Below are 21,715 nucleotides of genomic sequence, written 5' to 3' on the forward strand. Positions count from 1 at the left end.
ACCTATAACCTGACAGTATTTCGATTCCCTGAGTAAATAACCTCTTTATTAAGGCTGCATGACAGATAGATGTGCCTTTGTGAGTATGTCTCATGATATGTGCCAATAGTCTTATTCTTTTTACCACAAGACTAAAGTGTTTAACCTTAATATATTTTATTCCAGCTAAAACATCTGACTAGGTAAACTGGTGTCCATGCCCAAGAACTGGCTGGATTGATGGATGCATGGATGGGTAGATGGATAGATGGATGGATGGGTAGATGGATAGATAGATGGATGTAACACATCTGTGACTGCTCATCTGTACAGTTCCCTGTGTAAAAGAGGTTGTTTACTCACATAACTGCTTGTCTGAAGATACATTTGACTTCCCAGAAAACGATGATAAATGAACTTTCAGACTCACGGCAAAGTGATGTGAGTGAGAGGTAATTGATCAGAACGGCTCATGTATTTTATGGATGTGTGTTTATAGTGATCTGGACAATTTCATCACGGTGTAAAATGTGAACTGTGTGCAAATTTAGCTTTAAGCAACTGTACTCAAGGATTCTGGGATGTAGTGTGTTGCTGCCTGACCTTATATTTAATGCTGAGTTTATTTCTGAATATCCTCATTTTGGATGATAAAATTTTATTTTTGTAACACTATAGAGATCATCATATTACACTTGATGAAACATATTCTAGATGCAAATGCAACATATATAGAGATAGACCAATAATGTACAACTATAGATGAAGTGTAGATCTATGTTGCTATTGCTTTAAGCAATAGTATTACATCACAATATAAATACTGTACATATCTATGGCTTAATAAATTCAATATAAACATACCTAATGAGACAGTTATATCAGTAAGCAAAAGGTTCATTGTTCTTGTTCCTATTATGTATGCAGTGTCAACATAACCAAATATAATCCATCGATTCTCTATAACCACTTATCCTGTTCAGGGTCACAGGGGGCCTGGAGCCTATGGGCACAAGGCATGATGGGATACCAACCCATCACAGGGCACACTCACACACCATTCACTCACACCTACAGGCAATTTGATAGCTTCAATTAGCCACAGCATGTTTTTTTTGGGACTGTGGGTGAAACCAGCATGCCCAGGAGAAACCCCAGGGTGAGCATAAAAATGCCACACACATGGACCCCTGGCAGAGACTTGAACGCAGCTCCAAGGGAGCAGTACTCACCACTGCGCCACCATAACTGAATATAATGAATTAGCTAACTAGTAGAGAACAATTTTAATCTTAATTATTGTATTGTACGTGCGTGTATATCACTTAAAAAATACTAGCAATAGAATTTTATTTAATACAAATTTGCATTGATAGCATTTGTAGGTCACCTCCCATTTTAACACCTTCTGCACAATGACATGTATGTCCTAACAGAACTTTTATAACATCCCATTCTAAATCCAAAGGCATAGAGCTGATCCCCCCTTTGCAGCTATAACAGCTGCCACTCTTCTGGGAAGACTTTCCACAAGATTATGGAGTCTGTCTGTGGGACGATCATTTGTGGGGTCGGGCACTGATGTTAAACATGAAGGCCTCGCTCATAATCTCCATTCTAGTTCATCCCAAAGGTGTCTGATGGGGTTGAGGTCAGGGTTCTATGTGGGCCAGTCAAGTTCTTCCACACCAAACTCACCCAACCATGTCTCTATGGGTCTTGCGTTGTGCACTGCGGCACAGTCATGCTGAAAGAGAGAAAGACCTTTCCCAAACATTTCCCACTAATTTGGAAGCACAGAATTATCCAAAATATCACAGTATGCTGAAGCATTATGCAATTATCCGTACCAGGTGTCCTAGTAGTTAAGTCAAGAAATACATGATTGTATTGGGTGGTTGCTGCAAATATTAAGCTGACTTTAGGAGATGTTTTGAAATGGCTAAGCTGACGCACATTGACAGGCATAATATCATAGAGTCACACCATCATGAAGATCATTTAAACATCATTTTCTTTGGCAGCCTTAGACTTTTCCACTTTACTGTATTTACAGAAAGCAGTCAAGTTCAACTTCCCAACAGCAGCTCACATCTGTACCTCCTCTCCTTCTCTGATTTATGCATCTGTACTGTCTTGCGTATCAATGTACACGCATGTACACAGTGCTCACAGATTACTTTCCTCTGCACAGACATATATATATATTTTTTTCAGTTCTGTTCTTGCCATTTTGCTATTAGTTGCTATTGCAGTCACTGGCTCCCAAAGAGATACTAAACACACGTTTGGTGTTTTTTGTTATTACAAAGATGTTAAAAGGCAACCAATCGAGATTGCTTATCGATGAAGTTTTTAACACAGAACATCTCTATTGGAACTATAATTTCAATTTTGATTTATTACTACAGTACTTGAAATGAATGCTTTACTTGAAACTGCCAGTTGTTTCTAATATGATATTTTTTTGTAAACAAATGAGTAAAGTAATGATTTTGTATTGAATTAAGAAACATTCCAAGATTTTTGTGAGCTCTGTATATACAGCCGAGGAAAAGACTGAGAGACTACTATATATTTTTAAAGAAATCTGCATTTTAAATCCTAGTTTAATCATGGTTCTGCTGGTAGAAGGCAACGCTGAATGGCAGGTTGCTTCCAGGTTCAAATTTTCTATGACAGTAGTACACAAGAATAAGGTGAAGCAGGAGACACTGGGAACGACCAGAAACCAGCCAGGTAGAGGGCGGGAGCGACTTTCTAATGCCAGAGACGACCGTTAACTTATCCGACAGTTTCTCGTGAATTGGAGGATGACATCGTGACCTTCATTTGTCTTTTCCTCATCACCAGTTACCCCTAGAGAAATGACACTTCATGGTAGCCATGTGGAGTCATGCAGGCTACACTAATGTGCACGTGTCCTGCATGGTCAGGTGACAGTAATGAAGGCAGAGGTTCATCATTTCTCTCGCCAACACCTAGTGTTGTGCTGGATCTTCCTTCTGGTTGCGAGATCCCTGTGATACTGTATCTTATGTGCCTTGACTTTTTAAATAGAGAAATCTCACACTTTGCGTGCTAAGAAGTTAAGGAGTCCACTCAGTGGGTTTATTATGTGCTTTTTGGCGTTTTTCTGAACAGGTTCATTATGAGAGAAGCATAATTACTTTTGGGAAAGCTGGAGAAATTGAAGTCAAGTGGAACTGCTCCCTGTACCTTCAACATGGCCGACCCTGGGTGAGTATGGAGCCTGACCTGTTATCTCCAGCTCGAATCCACCTCACTCTACGCATCACTACCTCCTTGGCTACCGATCAGGTGTTCCGGAACTGGAACGGGGGCTCATGCGGGGGCCACCAGGGAGCGAGACAGCTGCTTTGGAATGCAGGGTGTCTCACCTGTCACTTACCCCTCCACTTCTTCATCAAAGCTAATCTATAGGAGATTGAGGAATTGATCAAGTCGACACTGGGAATAAGAGCTTCGGCACTGATCGGGGGAGCAGAGGACGCGGTAATGAGGTTTGCTATAAGGCTGTTTTTAAAACATTTCGTGCTCTTGGTCTTCAGCAGTTTGTTGTCAGTCTAGGCCGGTTTGACACCGTAAAAGCCCTTTATAACATAAGCCTGTATGACCTTATGACTGGTCATGCATCATAATGGCGGTCATGGCTGCACTGGGCAAGGTCTGTACCATTAAAATCTTTGTGAAGATACAAACTGGAAGTTGTACGTGCATATAAATAAAGAAGTCACATGGGACGACTCAGGCGTTTTACTGATGTTTAAAAGTCAAGGATAGCTAACATAATTATAATAATCAGTTTGTAGCAACAGAAACTAAAAGTGAAGTATTTACAGTACTATGCTAAATTCTCAGACTGTCAATGAAAATGTTCAGTTAGTTATCTAGTTATTTGAGCAGTACATGTATATTATCCAAGTTAGTTATCTGTGCAGTACATGTACATTATCTACGCTAGTTGTCTGAGCAGTACATGTACATTATCAAAGCAAGCAATTTGTGCAGTACATGTACATTATCTAAGCTAGTTATCTGAGCAGTACATGTACATTATCTAAGCTAGTTATCTGTGCAGTACATGTACATTATCTAAGCTAGTTATCTGTGCAGTACATGTACATTATCTACGCTAGTTGTCTGAGCAGTACATGTACATTATCAAAGCAAGCAATTTGTGCAGTACATGTACATTATCTACGCTAGTTGTCTGAGCAGTACATGTACATTATCTACGCTAGTTGTCTGAGCAGTACATGTACATTATCAAAGCAAGCTATTTGTGCAGTACATGTACATTATCTAAGCTAGTTATCTGAGCAGTACATGTACATTATCAAAGCAAGCAATTTGTGCAGTACATGTACATTATCTATGCTAGTTGTCTGAGCAGTACATGTACATTATCAAAGCAAGCTATTTGTGCAGTACATGTACATTGTCTAAGCTAGTTATCTAAGCAGTACATGTACATTATCTAAGTTAGTTATCTGTGCAGTACATGTATATTATCCATGGTAGCTATCTGTGCAGTACATGTACATTATCTAAGTTAGTTATCGGTGCAGTACATGTATATTATCCATGGCAGCTATCTGTGCGGTACATGTATATTATCTACATTAGTTATCTGAGCAGCACATGTATATTATCTACGTTAGTTATTTGAGTAGTACATGTATATTATCTACATTAGTTATCTGAGCAGCACATGTATATTATCTACGTTAGTTATTTGAGCAGTACATGTATATTTGCTGAGAAATGTGATACAGTTTAATATTACCATATGTTTCTGTTTTTTCTGTTATCCGGAAATGTATTAATATTTTGTCTGATGTCTAGAAGAACTTCACCTCGGATCTCTAACCTTTATTCAGCAGCAACCATTCCATGTATTTGTTAAATGTCACCTGCAACTCACTAAATTAATTAAGTTAATTAGTTAAAGAACCTGATGAAGTATTGATTAGTCAAACATGGTGTGTTAGTGGTTGAGTTAACAAAACATAGGTATATTGGATTGTTACTGCAATTACTGGGGTGACTTTCAGAGAGAGGTTTTGAAACGGCTGAACTGATGCGTTTTGACAGACATCAGTATAAAGATGATTTAAGCATCATTTTCTTTGCCAGTCTAAGACTTTTAAGCACAGTACAATGGGTGTAGACATTAAATCGCTAAATGTCACAGCTGACACATAAGAAACGTCCAAGAAATGTAATTTAATATTTTGGACTTTTTCCAAATTACAGGTAGAACCATCTGATGTAAAGCGAGCTTCTCTCTAAGGATATCTGTCACAGATCTTAGCCTCATTTAGCCTTTTTATACAGATCAGGTTTCAGAGGGGAAAAAATGATCATTTTCTACATTTGTGGGCGCCTTTTATTATCAAGTGCAGTGATTCTTTTTGTGAGCACTGGTCCCTAATAGCCAAAAAGAATGGTGTTTTTCATTATAACTGAGCTCTTAATTAATTAGTCTTGCGCAAGTTGTTGATTGAATGTGTTGCATAGTCAGGCCAAACTGAAGCTGTAGGCTGTTTCTATCTATTACAACATGTTGATAAAAATCATTTAAAAAAGGACAGAAAAACAAGCCAAACGGCAAAAATTAATTTTAGAGGTGCTCAGATGGACACTTTGTTAAATATCTGCCTCAATGATAAAGAAGAATCTATTACAGTACATTCTGATGTTTTTAAAGGGGTATATATTTGCAGATTTTACATATATATTCTTCATTCAGTTAGAATTACAGTTGTGTATTTTATGGGTTATTACCATGGCAAAAGGTCCATTGGCACACATTAATTTAGCTTGTTATGCTTTATTTTTATGGCAAGAACGGAATACCTTGAAGGATGTTTTGCTTGCAGTTTCCCACTTTTTCCACAAAAAAATTGCCCAGCAATGCTTGCACGCATTTCAGTAATGCAGTAATGCAGTAACGACAAATATTCTGATAGTGTGTCGTTGCCACTGTTATGTATCACGACAAGACATAAAAATACCTAATTGATATATAAAAATGCTGTCAATTTGCATGGTTATGATTCTCATTGTAGTTAATTCTCTACAATTCTAGGAAATTTGGGGGAGGGGGGAGAGGTAAAGTGTAAGGAGTAAGGATCTTAGACATGTTGACTACCAAAATGGTGCACTGCCTTGCAGTAATCACTGGTTAATGCATGGGTATGTCTAATGTGAGCCTTTATGCTAAACACATCATCCCAAGATTACAGAAAGGTTAAGTCCCACTAATGAGCTGGTTATGAAGACTTGATTTACAGTGTCTGCATGAAGCGTTTGTTATATGGTATTTATATATTATATGGGGCTTAGTGTGTCAAATACAGTATTTGTATAGTATCCGGTTGTGGTATTTGTGGTTACAGCATTTATAGTATTTGTGCATCTGATGATGATCTGAGGCTTCAGGAGACATTTAAAGATTCCTGATTTAAGTATAATAAGTTAATGAATTAGATTAGAAGCCGTTTGTGACTGGCTGTGTTTTGCATGAATCGTATAGCTGACCAAAGGCTGTTTGCGGTGCTCATTTCCTCACCTTTGCAATACAAACATAAACCTCTGAAGGGTCTGCAGGATGGCAGTACACTTAAGGTTACAGTAACAGGAAAGCCCAGCAGAATAGCCACTGTGGGTATTTATAACTCACAAAGGCCACTGTGGGGGACTGTGGGAGATATTTCTGACTCTTAAGTGGTTTTTTTCCCCCTTTGTTCAGTGTGTTTGTTCTTGCTCCACCTGTCTAAGGCTTGACCTGTGCTTTAGCAGCAGGTGGCACAAAGCTAAGCACCTCAAAATGTCCGCCATGCTCTCCGCTGCTCCTGCCTTCTTTGTCATTGGTGTATGTGTAAGACATATGCCCGTTGTTGCTTAGCGTGTTTGCTGTTTGGTTCGACTGTCTCCCTTATGGGCTTTTCGGGCATGGACTAGCTCACTTGTTATGAAACGGAATTCCAACCCTATGACGCCCACATATGTGTCTGGTTAGCCTGATTACATTTAGCACCAAACGAGGCTAACCAGAATTAGAGAAGCACTTATTGATGCGGGGAAAAGCTATAGAGCGTTCGTCAAGGCTCGCTAAGGGGCGCTAAAGCAGACTGCGTGATCCCCGAATAGCCCCGAAAAGGCAGACAAATGATTTGTGCGAGGTGAGGAAGAATGACAGACGCCAAGCACATTGTTTTTAGGAAGTTCTACATATTTACTGTTGCAAAAATATTGGTAAAGGCAGGAGCAATCAACTGCTTTCTCCATAAAAAATCTTCACAGACATTTCTTCCCAGATGTAAGGGTATCACAGGAGGACAAAAAACAATTGGCGACATGCTTGGCAAGGCTAAAATAAGGCAGAAGTAGTTTGACCTTCAGGCCCAGACTACATCAACATTTCAGAGTTAGGTGCACACAGGTCTCCACAGACAGCCCCGCAGAGCAATATAACATACTGGGTTACAGCAGCATTTAACCCTCTTCTCTCATTGGCTGATTCTGTAATCCACAGGCTTACCTCGGTGGCCAGCTTGGTCCTTCAGTCAATACTTCTAGCTTCTGCTTTATTGATGATTTCTTATTTTGGGGAGTTTCATTGTTAGTTTAATCTCAGGGGAATCATTGTAACGCCAGGGAATCATTGTAGGACCAGGACAGAATATCACTTGAGCTGCCATGAGGTTATTTTAGTGTCACAGTAGAGTTATTGTGAAATGGTGGTCGAGTCATTGTGGCAGGAGTTAATTTGGAGTCACTGCAGAGTCAATGTGAAGTCCTGCTCAACTGTGTCGAATGTGTGGCAGTCATCACCACTGGAGTGCTTGTATTCATGCAGACTCTGCAAATCACCTCCAGCTATTACAGAGAAGATATGTACAACATTTGCTCATTAAACATTTCCGGAGGTTTGTGGAACTTATTAAGAACTGTGCAAAAGTCTTAGGCAGGCAAAGAAGATTATGTTTAGATTATCCTTGTGTTGGTGTAAAACTATGATATTATGCCTGTCGAAGTGTGTCAGCTTAGCCATTTCAGAACCTCTGCTAAAATCATCCTAGTATTTGCAGCGACTGTCCAGTGCAGCCATGTATTTTTTGACTTGGCCACTAGCACACCTCATACAGCTAGTCAATCTGTCACTGACTTTTTAAACCGATATATTTAATTATTTAATTGAGCTGTTGGTGAAATGTAACAAAATCATAGAACGGTTGAGGTGCCCCTGAGGAGAAGTTTGGGAACTGAAGCGGTGTTCATCTAGCCATCCAACTAGATATCAGTAACTTTTTAGAAGACAGAAGAAATTATTACTAGTTTTTATTGTTACTCTTAATTTGTTCTACTGTTAAATCATGTTTTTTGTTCTAAGCCAAAGTACACTCGCTACCCAGATAAACAGCTTGAAACATTTCTTTGGATGGCCTAAGACTTTTGCACAGTGCTGTAAATTCACATATGCTGCTAGACCCATGACAGATAAGCAGTTAAAAGATGGATATATGGATATCTACTAGGCATATCAGTGTCTTAAGAGTATCAACTATTTCCCCTATTAGAATGTGATTCTTTCTTGGCTGTGAAGATGAATCCTGTTGGATTTGCCTTTTTTCCAGCATGGTGGCAGGACTGGTAACCACCATTGAGGCTGCCTTTAATGTTTCCAGCAGTGCTGTGCCTGTAATAAGAGAGGGTGACACTCTCTGACCTTCTGATTTCAAACTCGAGGTCATAATGCTTCTCTTTTCTATTTACACCGTTCACACTTCCTCCAGTGCGAGTCCCCCCACCCCCGAGTGAGACAGCACTGGGGCATGTTCTCCTCAGGCGTCCTGCTGTGCCATTTTACTGGCTCCGGCCGAGTCTTTCACATGTGCAAATGTGACAAAGGCTGAGTGCAAAGCGATCGTGTGATCATGTGCCCAGCAAGCAGGCCGCCATCTTGATGCAGAGACACTTTTATTAAATAAGGCCACTAAATTATCACATTTACTGTAACTGAGCTATGGAAGTCCTACAAAATATGTATTTATATTAAAGTATTGTGTTATATTGTCTTCATTTATTTAATTGGTTTATGCTATTTTATTTTTATCTTAATTTTATTCATTTATATTTTTGAATATTATCTGTCTTTCTGTTAGTTCTTTCCTTTATGAGTAGAATACAGGGAGCATTTCATTATACATATGTACAGTGCAAGTTTGTGCATCTTACGAAAAATACATATTAAAAATTCCAGCGAATCATTTATTTGTGATTGTTAATCATAATAACAATCATACATCTATTTGAATATTATGTTACTTAACAGAGTTTCAGTGGCCTTTCGTGGGAGAGGCTGTCCTTTGTGAAGGACTTCTAGTCGTTTGGGATCTTCTTCACAAGTGATGTGAGGGAGGGTGAGACCGGCAGGTGGGTCAGTTTGGTGGTTGTGGTTTTTTTTGGCCAACAATCAAGTTCGTGATGGTAAAGCAGGAGACATATCACAAGATGACAGTGGTGGTTAACCGTTCAGCCCACATGCCACTCCTTGTCTAAGGTCATAAGATTTGGGTGATGACCGGAGGAACAAGATTAGGAGCCGAAATGCAGTTTCTGTGCAGGGTTTTTGGACTGTGCCAAGAGGCTTCAGACAGACCTGCTACTCTTTAAGATCAAGAGGAGTCAGCTGAGGTGGTTCGGGCATCTTGTAAGGATGCCACCTGGACGGCTCCCAAGTGAGGCCACCCCACTGGGAGGAGGCTTCGGGGCAGACCCCGGACACGCTGGAGGGATTATGTCTCCCAGCTGGTCTGGGAACGTCTGGGGATCCCCAGAACGAGCTTGAAGACAGTCGTCTGGGCCGACCTGCTGAGCACCAGGATCAGCGGAGGGAGAACTATGATGAATGGGTGACTGCCACGTCCAGATATTTGGCACAAGTGGTGTAGTTGGTGTAAGTGATTTTTACTGTTCATTGAGCCAATTTAGACAAGAAATAAGTTGGATGGAATAACTGGAAAATAGTCAAATGATATGATCTAAGTTTCACCATCTGATGAGGGCGTAAGTTTCAGATTTTCAGCTAAAACTTTGAAACTGTGTTTTCTCTGAACTAAGCTGAAATAAACCAACCATTTTCCATACCTGCTTGTCCTCTGCTGGATCATAGGGGTCCAGAGCTTATCCGGGAAGCTACAGGCTCAAGGCAGGGAATGAGCTAGGACAGGGTGCACACATTCACAATTTGGCAACTCCAGTTCGCCTTAGTATGTTTTTGAACTATTGGGGAAACCAGAGAACATGCAAACTCCACATATATAAACCCAAGGGCATAGGTTTGGTTTCAGCATTCATAAGACCAAATCCGTCACAACCCTCCACCCCCATAAACATACACAGAACTCCCACAATATTGGCAGGAACGTGGCCCTACCATCCACACCTAGACCTACGTCTCGCATAAACCAAGGGCAGAGACTCAGACTCTGGTCCCGAAGGTGTGAGAATGCTAACGACTGCATCACTGTGCCGTCCTTGAATGCAGCCACCAGAATAAATGTAGTATTTAATTTAAATTTGCTTTAGTTTTGGGCAGCATGGTGGCCCTGTTGCCTCACACCTCCCTGGCTGGGGACTTACATCACACCTCCACTTTTTGCATGTCCTCCTCATGTCATGTGACTTTCCTCTCTAAATGCCCATAGTGTGTGTACCTGGGGGATTGAGATCACTTCCTGGGCGTAACCTTATGCATTATTATTGGTGTGTGCATACTTTGTTTACTCTGTTAGTACTGGGACATACTAATTAATCATAGATTCATTTACTTATGTAAAGAAAAACCAAAATGGATGTGTCGTCCTTAATCCTTACATGCAGCCAGGCTTTAATTTGATCTCATTACTGTTATCTGCTAAATCACTTTAAGAATGTGTTCGAGCATGAAACGCAGCAGTCCCAGTGAGCAGGTTGGTGTATTTTCTGCAATTGTCCAGTGTAATGGAAGGTCACTGTGTTTCAGGCGAAATGTGATTCTTTTTTCCCTCTCAAATGATGTACATTTCTACCGGAGATGTCGAAAGCACTCAGTCATTTATGATTCTCCTTTTTTTCTGAATGTTTTTTTTTTTTAAAAAGCACTTTCCATATCAAGATTTCTGAAATCCACTTACTCCATAACAGTATGCTTTTAAAACTGTTCTAGACCTGTTCTTGTTGTGTGGAACCTCCAAACTGGGCAGCCCTGCCTATGGTGACACTTTACGAATCCCATGAATGGATCGTCCAGAACCTCAGTCTTTATGCAGTTAATATGTAACCCGAATCAGCCTTTCCTCTCCTTCAGCCTGGTAATATGGTGCACTGGGCTTCTCCAATATGTGTCTCACTGTCCCAGTAACCAGATCAGTAATGATCAAAGATATTAAATGGCTGTTTTTTTACATACAGTAGGCATATGAGAAGCTGTCATATCACATGCCCAGTAACTACACCAGTAAAGACTACTAACTGGATTCCTTTGACGAAGCCCAATGATAGACTCCAGTAAAGACTGCTGATTGATGTTAATTAAGTTCCAGTGATGCGACTGTGTGTGACTAGACCATAACAGAAATGATGAGTGACCTTGAAAATATCTGTCTCTCTGTAGGATGGTGCAGCAGGCTGGTTATACAGACCTAGAAAGCATCTCCCAGCAGATGGAGGAGGACAACCAGCACATCACCCCAGTTCAGCTTGTTAGCTTTGGCTACCGGGACTTCCCACTGGCAACATTGGACCTCTCTATGGCTGGATCACAGCTGCTTTCCAACCTGGATGAGGAGGATACCAGGGAGGGGTAGGAGATCATGGTCCTTGTCACATGCTAGGCAGCTCTCTGCACTGCCTTATGCCTTTAGCCCCCTTTCACCACCTTGTCTTTGGAAAATGGGCTCTGTGATGGATCCATACCCAAGGATTTGCTTGGCTTAAATAGCAGTAACAGGCTAAGAGGATTTAAAGTTCACAGTCTGTAGAAGTCTGTTGTAATTCTTTACATAGAGACACTAAATTATTTTGACAAACAGTTTTAGGAATGTGCTGGTAATATATGTTAGTTTAGTGAGAAGCGTAGTTGTCAGAGTCAGTCTGGGCAGGTAAATGATGTGTATATGGGATGCGTATATGAGATGTGTATATGGGATGTGTATATGGGAGTCAATGGTAAACAAAATGGCAGAAATGAAGGGAAGGAAAAGGCAGCCATTTTGAAATGTGCGCAAGGGAATCACACAAGAAAACAAAACAGATTCTGGGCCCCCTAGGTGAGCTTCACCTCCCAATTTCACTGTCTCTGACACATACATGTCAGCCTAGTTACAGTGAACACAGTGAGGGTGATAAAAAAAGAAAGAGAGAAAACCTGTAGCGGGGGTGGAGAGCTTGTCGACAAGGGATTCGCCAAGTCAGCACCTTCTCAGAAGATGGATGATTGCCCATCTTGGCCTTGCCAGGACCTGCCCCTGAATTTAGGCAAAGTCAAAGTATGAAATTGCAGCGCGGTCATTTCCCCACTTACCTTCTGTTTCCTTATGAGCCTGGCAGTCGCTCTGGTGTGATAATTGACTCAGCACAAGACACGATCCTTAATCTGTCCTGACAAAGAATCTTATCTCAGCCTTCACTGGCTAAATTCTGTCCATAGGATGTAATTATACATGGCATGATATTAAATTATACATATTCACTTCTCATTTTCCAGCAGCAGTAGGTCAATTTTGTGGATAATTGGCAGGAGATGGTTTCGTCACATAAGACATATGGCCTGTAAGAGGATTGGATCAGATTCTCTGGCTGTTTTGTTCCTTAATGATGAAAGTACCTCCTGTAAAAAACATGTGGTTTTTGCAGGAACTATTTCTGCTGCCGTCGTATTCTCTCAAAAAGGTAAAGAAGATGTGTACGTCACCCACCAAGCCTGGGGACAGAAACTTTGGGTTCCTAAGGCACAGAGTACCCCTCCGTCATGGACAAACATGATCCATGCTCACTGGCCTCCCCAATGCTAGGTCCGTGAAGACGCCCCCCCCCCCCCCCGCCCATTTCCTGAGCTTCGCCAAACTCTGTGTGCTGTTGTGTCACCACTTGGGAGCAGATGGCTTTCAGGCACGCAAGGCAGGTGGCTGTCACCAGGGGAACTCAGGAACAGGATGAGGGTAGCAAAAATAAATAGGAGAACCCATGATATTCTGTACAAATAGGCCTCACCTAGATGTTTCAGGTCAACACCCTCAACAAAGGAACTGTTAGAATAATAGGACAGCTTCTTACAGTCCTCTGCATGACACATTAGTTGTGGAGCTCAGCTCTGGTGATGCTGGCTGCCGTTTCTTCGCTGCGTGAATTTACTGCAGTGTCTCTCAACCCGTTACTCGAGGATCCCCCAGGCAGTTCATGCTTTTGGAGGGAGCAAAAATGTGGACTGTCTGGCAGGGAGCTGGGAGGAAGCAAAAACACTGGTTTGCCGTAACTCTAGCCGTCCCATGGCTTTCCTGGAATGTTCGGCTTGCAAGTATTTATCTCACTCTACTTAGTTGGCAGCGAAAGTGAAGCGGAGAGAAATACCTGAGTGTATGTTGGAATTTCTGTCCGCGTTTCGGTCTGAATTTCCGATATGAATCTGAGGAATTCTAAGCATGTGACTGTCATCTTCAGCACAAATACAGCACAAGCAGAGAGTCTGGCAAATAACAAACTCCCAAAATGTCTGTTTTTGTTTGGTTTGTGAGTCACACCTCAGGACTGGGAGGAGCAGAGACAACTTTAGGGAGCCATTGTTTCCTGTGACTTAATTTATGGCCTCGATCAATAACGTCACTGTTTTTAAGTTGGGAAGATGCCGCAATCATTTATTTGGCAGATTTAATGAAAAAGTTCCGCAATGTAGGGTCACTTTGAGCTTAAGCTCTTAATATGGCACTTAATTTGTAAATCATATGAATCTGGATTCGGTTTATGATCCAGCACCTGAAGACCCGTCAACCTGCGAAGTCTGAGCCTGCACGCTTTTGTGGCTCCTCCCACTTCCTGTTTCACTTTTTCTGTGAATCTAATTTTGTCATTGCTGTCCACTGTTTTATCTGCTCCCTCACCAAAATCAAGTCCCTTGTGTTACCTCCTAACCCTAAAGTCTTACCACAGTTTGTATTTCTACATTTAGTATCTCTTATTGCAATTGCATTTTGTATTCTGGTTTTGCTGGAATTGCACACTTCGCAATGCACAAGGCCAGCCCAGCCTATAGGCAACATAGGCGATCACCTAGGGCACCATTTCATTAGGGGATGCAGAAAAGTGAGTGAAAAAAGTCAAAAGAAATACCTGTTTGCATCCCATGAGATTATAGCTATTAACATTAGTTTTAATATTTCACTACTGTTCCTGTAAAACTGACACAACCTAGCTAGTTAGAAGCCACACAGCCTGTGCTACAGAAATGTTTTTAATATATATAAATAGATAAATATTGTTTTCTGCTGCTCTGGGTGTGTGTGTGTGTGGGGGGGGGGGGGGGGGGGGGGGCTCAACCAAAAGACTGTCAGGACATCCAGGGCCAGCCTTGGGTATGCAGTGACTATACAGTGACTATGCAGTGAAATGTCTGCGTTCCAGGTATGACGTGATACGATTCAATCCCAGTTGAGACCAACCATATCACAGTTGCATTCATCAGGCAGAGATCCCCAGCCTATATGGTGACCACATGAGATGAGAGAGAGGAGAGGAGGGAAAAAGGAAGGATACTCAACTGTAGCAAACTGCAGTGAACATCACAACCAACTTACTTCCCTCAGTGGGATCTATGAATGAGTGCAGCATAACGTCCAATACTAACAGCCTGCAGCAAACCTTAAAATGATTGGAGTGAAATACAGTTGCCCTAGAACTGGCATTCTCATGGGGAAGTTTGATTCGAAGGTATGGCACTGCTGAAAAGTCACCCCTAGCTTGGTTTAAAGCCTGCCCAATCAGATTAAAAACCTGGACCAATCAGGTTTAAAGCCTGGTCCAGTGAGGTTTACAGCCTGACCAATCAGGCCGATGGTGGTAGAACATAGTTTGTGAGAAGGAGATGCGGGCTGACAGTCTAAAGTTTGTGGGTTGAAATGTTGCCAAGATGCCATAGCTGTAAGGTTTTGGGAGCCCGCATCAGCCAAGCACTTAATCAGTGCTGTTCATCTTTCATTCATATTGGCTGTTTGTGACACGGGACTTTCATGTCTGAATGATAACCTTCTGTTTTGACAGCTGCATGACTGACCAGTTTCTGTCGTCTAGTATCATATCCCCTAAGCTGTAATATCAGGATGATTATTCAAGTACAGCACATACACAAGCAGGCCAGCAAGGGCAGCATAGAGCACAGAATGTTTCATTGCAACTCCTCATTTTCATTACACCTGAGCTGTCAATTAATTGTCCCTGTTTGAACTGCTGAATTAATGGCTCTCAGGGTTTGAATTACATTAAAGCCCAGTCAGGATTGTAGAGTTTTCCAGCTTAGACTTCTACCTGGGCATTCAATGGAAGCTTGACCCTGCGAGTCAACTTCTTGACATGCTGAATGCTTGAAATGTGCTATTTTCTCCATTTATATGTTGCTTCAGACAGAAGCCCCTGCTAAATTAACGTAAACATAATGCGGATGAAATTTTCCAGACGTTCCACAAAATTTTGTATTAATGAAGGAGTAAACATCCTGTAATGGTGATGAGAACAGTGAGTGCTGATTTATTGAGTTGTGTTTATATGTAAGGAATAAAAACATGTTAACATCCAACATAGAACTGTTTCGTTAACCTTTCATTGTTGTTTAAGTGGCATTGATTTGGCATAATGCAGAAAACAATATACGAGTGAACATGCTGTGCCTTGAAAATAGTATTAAACTGCCCTTAAAATGACCACATTTGTCTGGATCACAAATGATACATATACATATTCTTCCTATATATTTTTATTGCAAGCTCATGGTCTCAATCAATTATCAAGTCAAAATCAATTATCTGTGAGCAAATCTTTTAAGGAAAACCAAGACTTGATAAATGCTTCTTACATAAATATCCAGCCCCTTTGCTCTGGGGGCTCCAAATGTCAGAGGATAGAACCTCGCCTTACCGAGGACACAGCTGTCCTACAGATGTCTTCCACATGGAATAACCCCCATGCCCCCCCCCCCCCCCCCCCCCCCCCCCCCGAGTTTTGTTATCCTTGGAAAGAATGTCAGTCAGGAAGATGAGGAGTGAAAATGATGACTAAATATCATGTAAGACACTTAGAGATAAATAACCAAGTATCATTTGTTTAGAATAGGGTACCCAAGAGGTTTAACATCCCAGTAAGCACTGATAGATCAAGGAAGAAGACATCACTCAAGAAGAGGTGTATGAAAGCATGCATACAACTTGCCAGAAGGTAGGAGAGTGACCCAGCTAACATATGGGACAAGGTTTTGTGGTCTGATGAGGCCAAGATAGAGATTTTTGGCCAAAATTCACGGTACTATATGTGGCGCAGACGTAACTCGGCCCATGCTTCAGTTAGCACAATCCCTACAGTGACATGTGGTGGTGGTAGCATCATGCCTCGATGATGCTTGTCAGCTTCAGGAATTGGGCATCTTGTCAAAACCGAAGGCAGAATGGATGAACCAAAAAATGGGGAGATAAAACATGCTTCAGTCTGATAAAAAAAAAAAACAAAAGCTTCGGACAAAAGTTAAACTTTCAGCAAGTCAGTGACTCTAATCACAAGGTCAAATCCATACAGGACAGACTGACAAACAAGATGAATGTTTTACAGTCTAAAGTCCAGATCTAAATCCCATAGAGACCCAGTGGCTTTCTTTGAAAGGCAACACCCAACCAATCAGAAATTCCTGGTAATCACTTCTGAATTCACTCATGAACAGTATAAAAAAGCCGGTAGCTACTTACCCTAAAATAGCTGGCTTTGTGAAATTCTATTGTGTAGAGGTTGAATACAGTATTTTTAGTTTCTGATTAAAAGATTTCGCTGACAAATAATTCATTTTGACTTTGAAAATATACTTTGAGAGAGTATGAGTTTGCAATTAAAATATTGAGATAAATAATATGTGTACATATCATTTGTAATTCAGGCGAGGTTCGATACTTTCGCCGGGCACTGCACTGGCTTTGCCCTGTGAGTGATGCATCCATCTTCAGTAGCATGTCAGAAGGTCACTAGTAAGAAATGCATCTGCTGCCCCAGACTGTCGCAAATGAGATGCCTCACCCCCCACATCAGCGAGAGTGCACTCAGACAGTGACCAGTGAGCTATGTCTCACCCTCCCTGAAACAGAGTGTCATTAGGTCTGCAGTGAGAGATCCATCCCGTATACAGTACAGATGGAGGATAGTCACTTGATAGAAGCTCTCAGTCAATGGCACGTCCTGTGTTACATTTCTAGCTCAAAGCAGAGAATTATTACTGTAGCCGACCTTAGAGACGAGGCAGAGGGAGAAATATTTATAACTGTTTCTGTCGCTAAGAAATATCTGCTAAAGCTCCAATGAGACTGTATCAGACTTGTTGTCAGGCTCTTATGCACATAGATAAATGGCCAGTTGGTGTGGGTATGACTGTGAAGGTGCTTTATTTTGCCTCAAAGCTTGGAAACTGGAAATTTAAGATTAAAAGACTGTGAAGACTGGTTAGCCCATTTCAATGATAAAATAAATTCCTGATCTTCACAATGAAGTCCAGACTGGGAACGCTCTCTGTGTCACGGCTGAAGCTGTGTGACATACTGTCCTTGACAACCAGCGTCTTTGTCTTCAGATCAGGCTCAGTGATGAACTATTTTCCGGACCTACACTCTCTTTGGGAGTTTTTCATTAGTGAATGGAGCAAACAAAGGCTTCAAATGAAATGTCAGGACAGCTGTAGCTTTTAAATAAATTAATTGGACTATTTTTAGGATAACGAGTGGGGGATTGATCCGCATTGGAAGTAATCTTTTCTTCTCTTTTATGCCTACCATTTTATATATATATATATATATATATATATATATATATAATTTGCATTCAAACATCATCCACATATCCTAAATATTCACAGGCAAATGGCTATTTAATATTAACCAAATAATTAATTGCTAATTAACAATAAACTGCAGTCTGGTGAGTCACAGGCTTGTCCCCAGACCACGGCCTATCCCAGGACACCCCCCCTCTCCCCCGACAGAGTTTTCACGTCTAATAAGTATGACTGAATCAGTGTGAATTATTCCTATGCTGCTAATGTAATGTACCCTGAGGATTCTGGGTTGGGTGTTTCACCTTGAAGTGTTGCTGCTTAAAGTCAAGAGACTTCAGGAGCGACAGTCAACTTAATGTTTCCCCCGTATGAATGCGAGGGGGAGGGCTGCAGATGGGGGGGTGTTCTTGGCCCTGTCAGGGGCCCTTGCATTGTTAGCAGTTTGGCCGGCCCGGTAAGCTTAGTGCAGTTATTAATAGGGTCAGGCTATCCATCTTCCTGTCTGGGATGCGGCCCCGGGCCCGAGGTGGAACGCCGGCCCGCTCCGTGCTCCCGATCCTGCCTCCCTCTCCTGGGCAGGGTGCCTGCTGTACCAGCACTGCCACATGCTGCTGTGTCACATTTTCCAGCACCTCTGGGAGTGACGCCTGCTTAACAGGGGGACATGAGCCTTATTTTGATAAATTTGTCCATCCAAAAAGGGAAGGGTAGTTAAAACCTAAAGCAGTGTGTGTATCAGCATTCTACACATTAGCTAAAGATTCCTTAATCGGCAAACAGTGACATTGCGGTTTACCACTTATACTATTATCGCTTATAACCACTTACACTCAAAGGTATAACAGAAGTTACCTCCCGGAGATCTGGATGTTCTTCACCTCTCTACCTCCTGTAATCACTGAGTGTAAGCTGATACTGGTGTGTTCCTGTGTTCATTTTCAGTGGATAGTCTTTAACTACACATTGAACATGAAATTACGCTATCACATGTTGTGTATTTAAAGTGCAATTGAGCTTGGCTGATTACCTGTGTGATTAATGCCCAGGAAAAAGTGTGTTACGAATGGTGTGTGAGTGTGTGAGTGTGTGAGTGTGCCCTGCGATGGGTTGGCACCCCATCCTGGGTTGTTCCTTGCCTTGTGCCTATAGCTTCCGAGATCGGCTCAGATCCCCCCACAACCCTGAAAAGGACACATGGGTACAGAAAGTGGATGGATGGATAGATGCATGGATGGATGAATGTTACACACCCCCACACACAGCAGTGAGACTGAATGAGCTGAATAGAAAGAGGAGCAGGTCCAAGTGTGCGGGCACAAGGGTTGCACCTTACCCTTGTGTGTTGAGGTAGGTGGGGGGGGTGTAAATATTACATTGTGGGGACCAAATGTCCTTATTTTGACCTTATGGGGACATTTTTCACTACCAACAAGGGGGAAAAAAATTGTGACTGCGATCAAAAAACTAAAAATGCAGAGAGTTTTGTATTTTATTTGGTTGCTTATGGTTAAGGTTAGGGATGTGTGTATGTGTGTATAACAATTAAGTTCAGCTTTTCTTTAAAATACACCAATACTCTATACTATTCAACCAGCATAAACACAGAATGTATCTGTTAGGGTTATCTTCTTCTGATGATACGCTGGAAACCAACCAGTCTCTGAACACAGAACAACACGGACAGCTGCAATGACTTTTTACTTGCTGCAAGGGAAGTCCGGTCCTGACTTCAAGGTGTCAGCCTCTCAGTCGAACTCAGCCGAAGTCTTTGAAAGAGAAACTCCCCTCGCAGTATCTTTTATTGAGGTACACAAACAGGATATGCAAATAACATTCAACATTGTTTATCACCATGTATGGGGTGGAAATATTCAAGCGACAGTTCTTAAGAAGGGTTATTGCTAAATTAAGATCAAGCTGCTGCAGGGTGTCATTTCTAAGAAATGGCATCTAGCAAAATGACAATAAAAAAAGTACATATTTCTCTAACAGCATCCATCCATGCATCTTTCACGCACTTATCCAGCCCAAGGTCACAGGGCCCCTGAAGCTGGACCCGGGCAGCACAGGACACAGGCAGAGACCCCCCCTGGATGAGTGCCAGTGCATCGCCGGGTGCACATTCTCACACACTATGAGCAATTTACAGCCTGCGTGTGGTTGGCCTGCAGGGGAAAACTAACATATCACCTGAAAGACAGTGATGTAGGAGAAACCTGACTGAGTGAAAGAAAAAATTATGTTTCTGCAAGTGCACGCTGTGTATTTACAGTTTTCTGCAAATACGAAGTGTAAAAAGCGAAAAACAAAGATATGGTAACAGGTCTACTTAAAATACCTGCTCCTTTTAACAAGGAAAAATGGGGCATCACTGTTAATGCAAAAAATAAAACATCTGTTATATTTAAAAAGACAGGTGGAAAAACGTCCCTGGCTTGTAGGTTACTTTCGACAAAAATGTCTAAGTATGTCATTTCGGGGTTTTTTTTATTACAAAATTTCCAAGGAAATGGAAACAAAGTTTGTTAAGGAGAATTTTAAAACCAATGATTCTGGAAATAGTAACTAGGCTATAGATATGTAAATCACAGGTTGCAAGTGGTACCTGTGTGTGAAAGCATGATGGGTAATGTAGTGTTAAAGCACCAGATACCTAAGGACAGGTTTGGTAAAAGTATTTGCACTAAACTTACTCATAAAGCACTGCAGCTGTGTCTTTTTTGAATTGAATGATTTTTAAAAAGTTTTGCAGCAACACCACTCCCTGAGGTGGGCTGCTTCAAAGCATGCTGGAACATCAGTCCCAAGCAACATGAGACTCGTGAAGAGTTTCATTGTCCTGGGTGTGTTCAGTTGCAGTGGCGCAGTGTCTGTAGTGCTGTAGTGTAGTGCAACCGCCTGCCTGAAGTGCTGAAAGGCAGATAATCTGCAGTTATAGATGATTAATGTGAATTTCCTGGGTCAACACTGTCAGTGAGACTTCTGGTGGTTCTGAAAACAAAATGGCAGCTCTCGTTCCGTAATTCATTTTACACCTTTCAGCCTAGTCATGAGGCTGCCAACTGTCTGAGGTAATTCTGAAAAAAAGAATCACCGTAATTGAACATTTATTTAATTCTGGGGCTCGAATTCTGGGCAGTCAGCACACGTTAATCACATTTCAGTCATAAACTGGTTATTTGGGGGGAAATGTCGGCCTGGTAACCAAAGATCTTTCTCGTATTCTTTTGATCGGAGTGTCGTAGGAATTACAAAAACAAACCAAAGTCTTTTCCAAAGGCCAATTTTCCATGGGCTACCACAGAAATGAATCATCTGTCTGCTACTCAAATACATGAATCAACAGATGACAATTGTGGCCTTTTCTCATGTTATCTTTGTGCTACTGTCCGCGTGCCTCCTCCCCTGCCGTCCCCTTGATGTAGTAAATTGATTCTTATGCAGTGCAGGATGCCGCTGATTACCAGAATTGTGTTACACTTATCGTTTTACGTTTTATGCTAATCTGCCGTGCCCCATAGAGTGGCATCTGAAGGGACCAAAGAGGCTCCTTTCTCTTTGACGCCTGTCGTCTTATTGGCTCTCCCCACCTGAAGAAGGCGGGGCAACTGCCATCCTTTGGCCAGCAGCTACCAGTGGTTTTATTACCTTCAC

The 21,715-nt window shown here is 41.6% G+C and overlaps 1 protein-coding gene across 2 annotated transcripts in view; it reads left to right on the top strand.

Moving 5' to 3' along the window:
• Positions 1-21,715, top strand: part of LOC125706044 (transmembrane protein 266-like) — a 44,688-nt gene that overhangs the window by 2,018 nt on the left and 20,955 nt on the right. For both annotated transcript variants that reach the window (XM_048972495.1, XM_048972494.1), the window contains 2 exons: positions 3,124-3,219; positions 11,666-11,854. In XM_048972495.1, the coding sequence (XP_048828452.1) occupies positions 3,206-3,219; positions 11,666-11,854 (203 nt within the window). In that variant the 5' untranslated portion in view covers positions 3,124-3,205. The remainder of the gene's footprint in view (positions 1-3,123; positions 3,220-11,665; positions 11,855-21,715) is intronic.

Source organism: Brienomyrus brachyistius, chromosome 13 (assembly GCF_023856365.1).
Source record: "Brienomyrus brachyistius isolate T26 chromosome 13, BBRACH_0.4, whole genome shotgun sequence".
Classification (NCBI taxonomy): Eukaryota; Metazoa; Chordata; class Actinopteri; order Osteoglossiformes; family Mormyridae; genus Brienomyrus; species Brienomyrus brachyistius.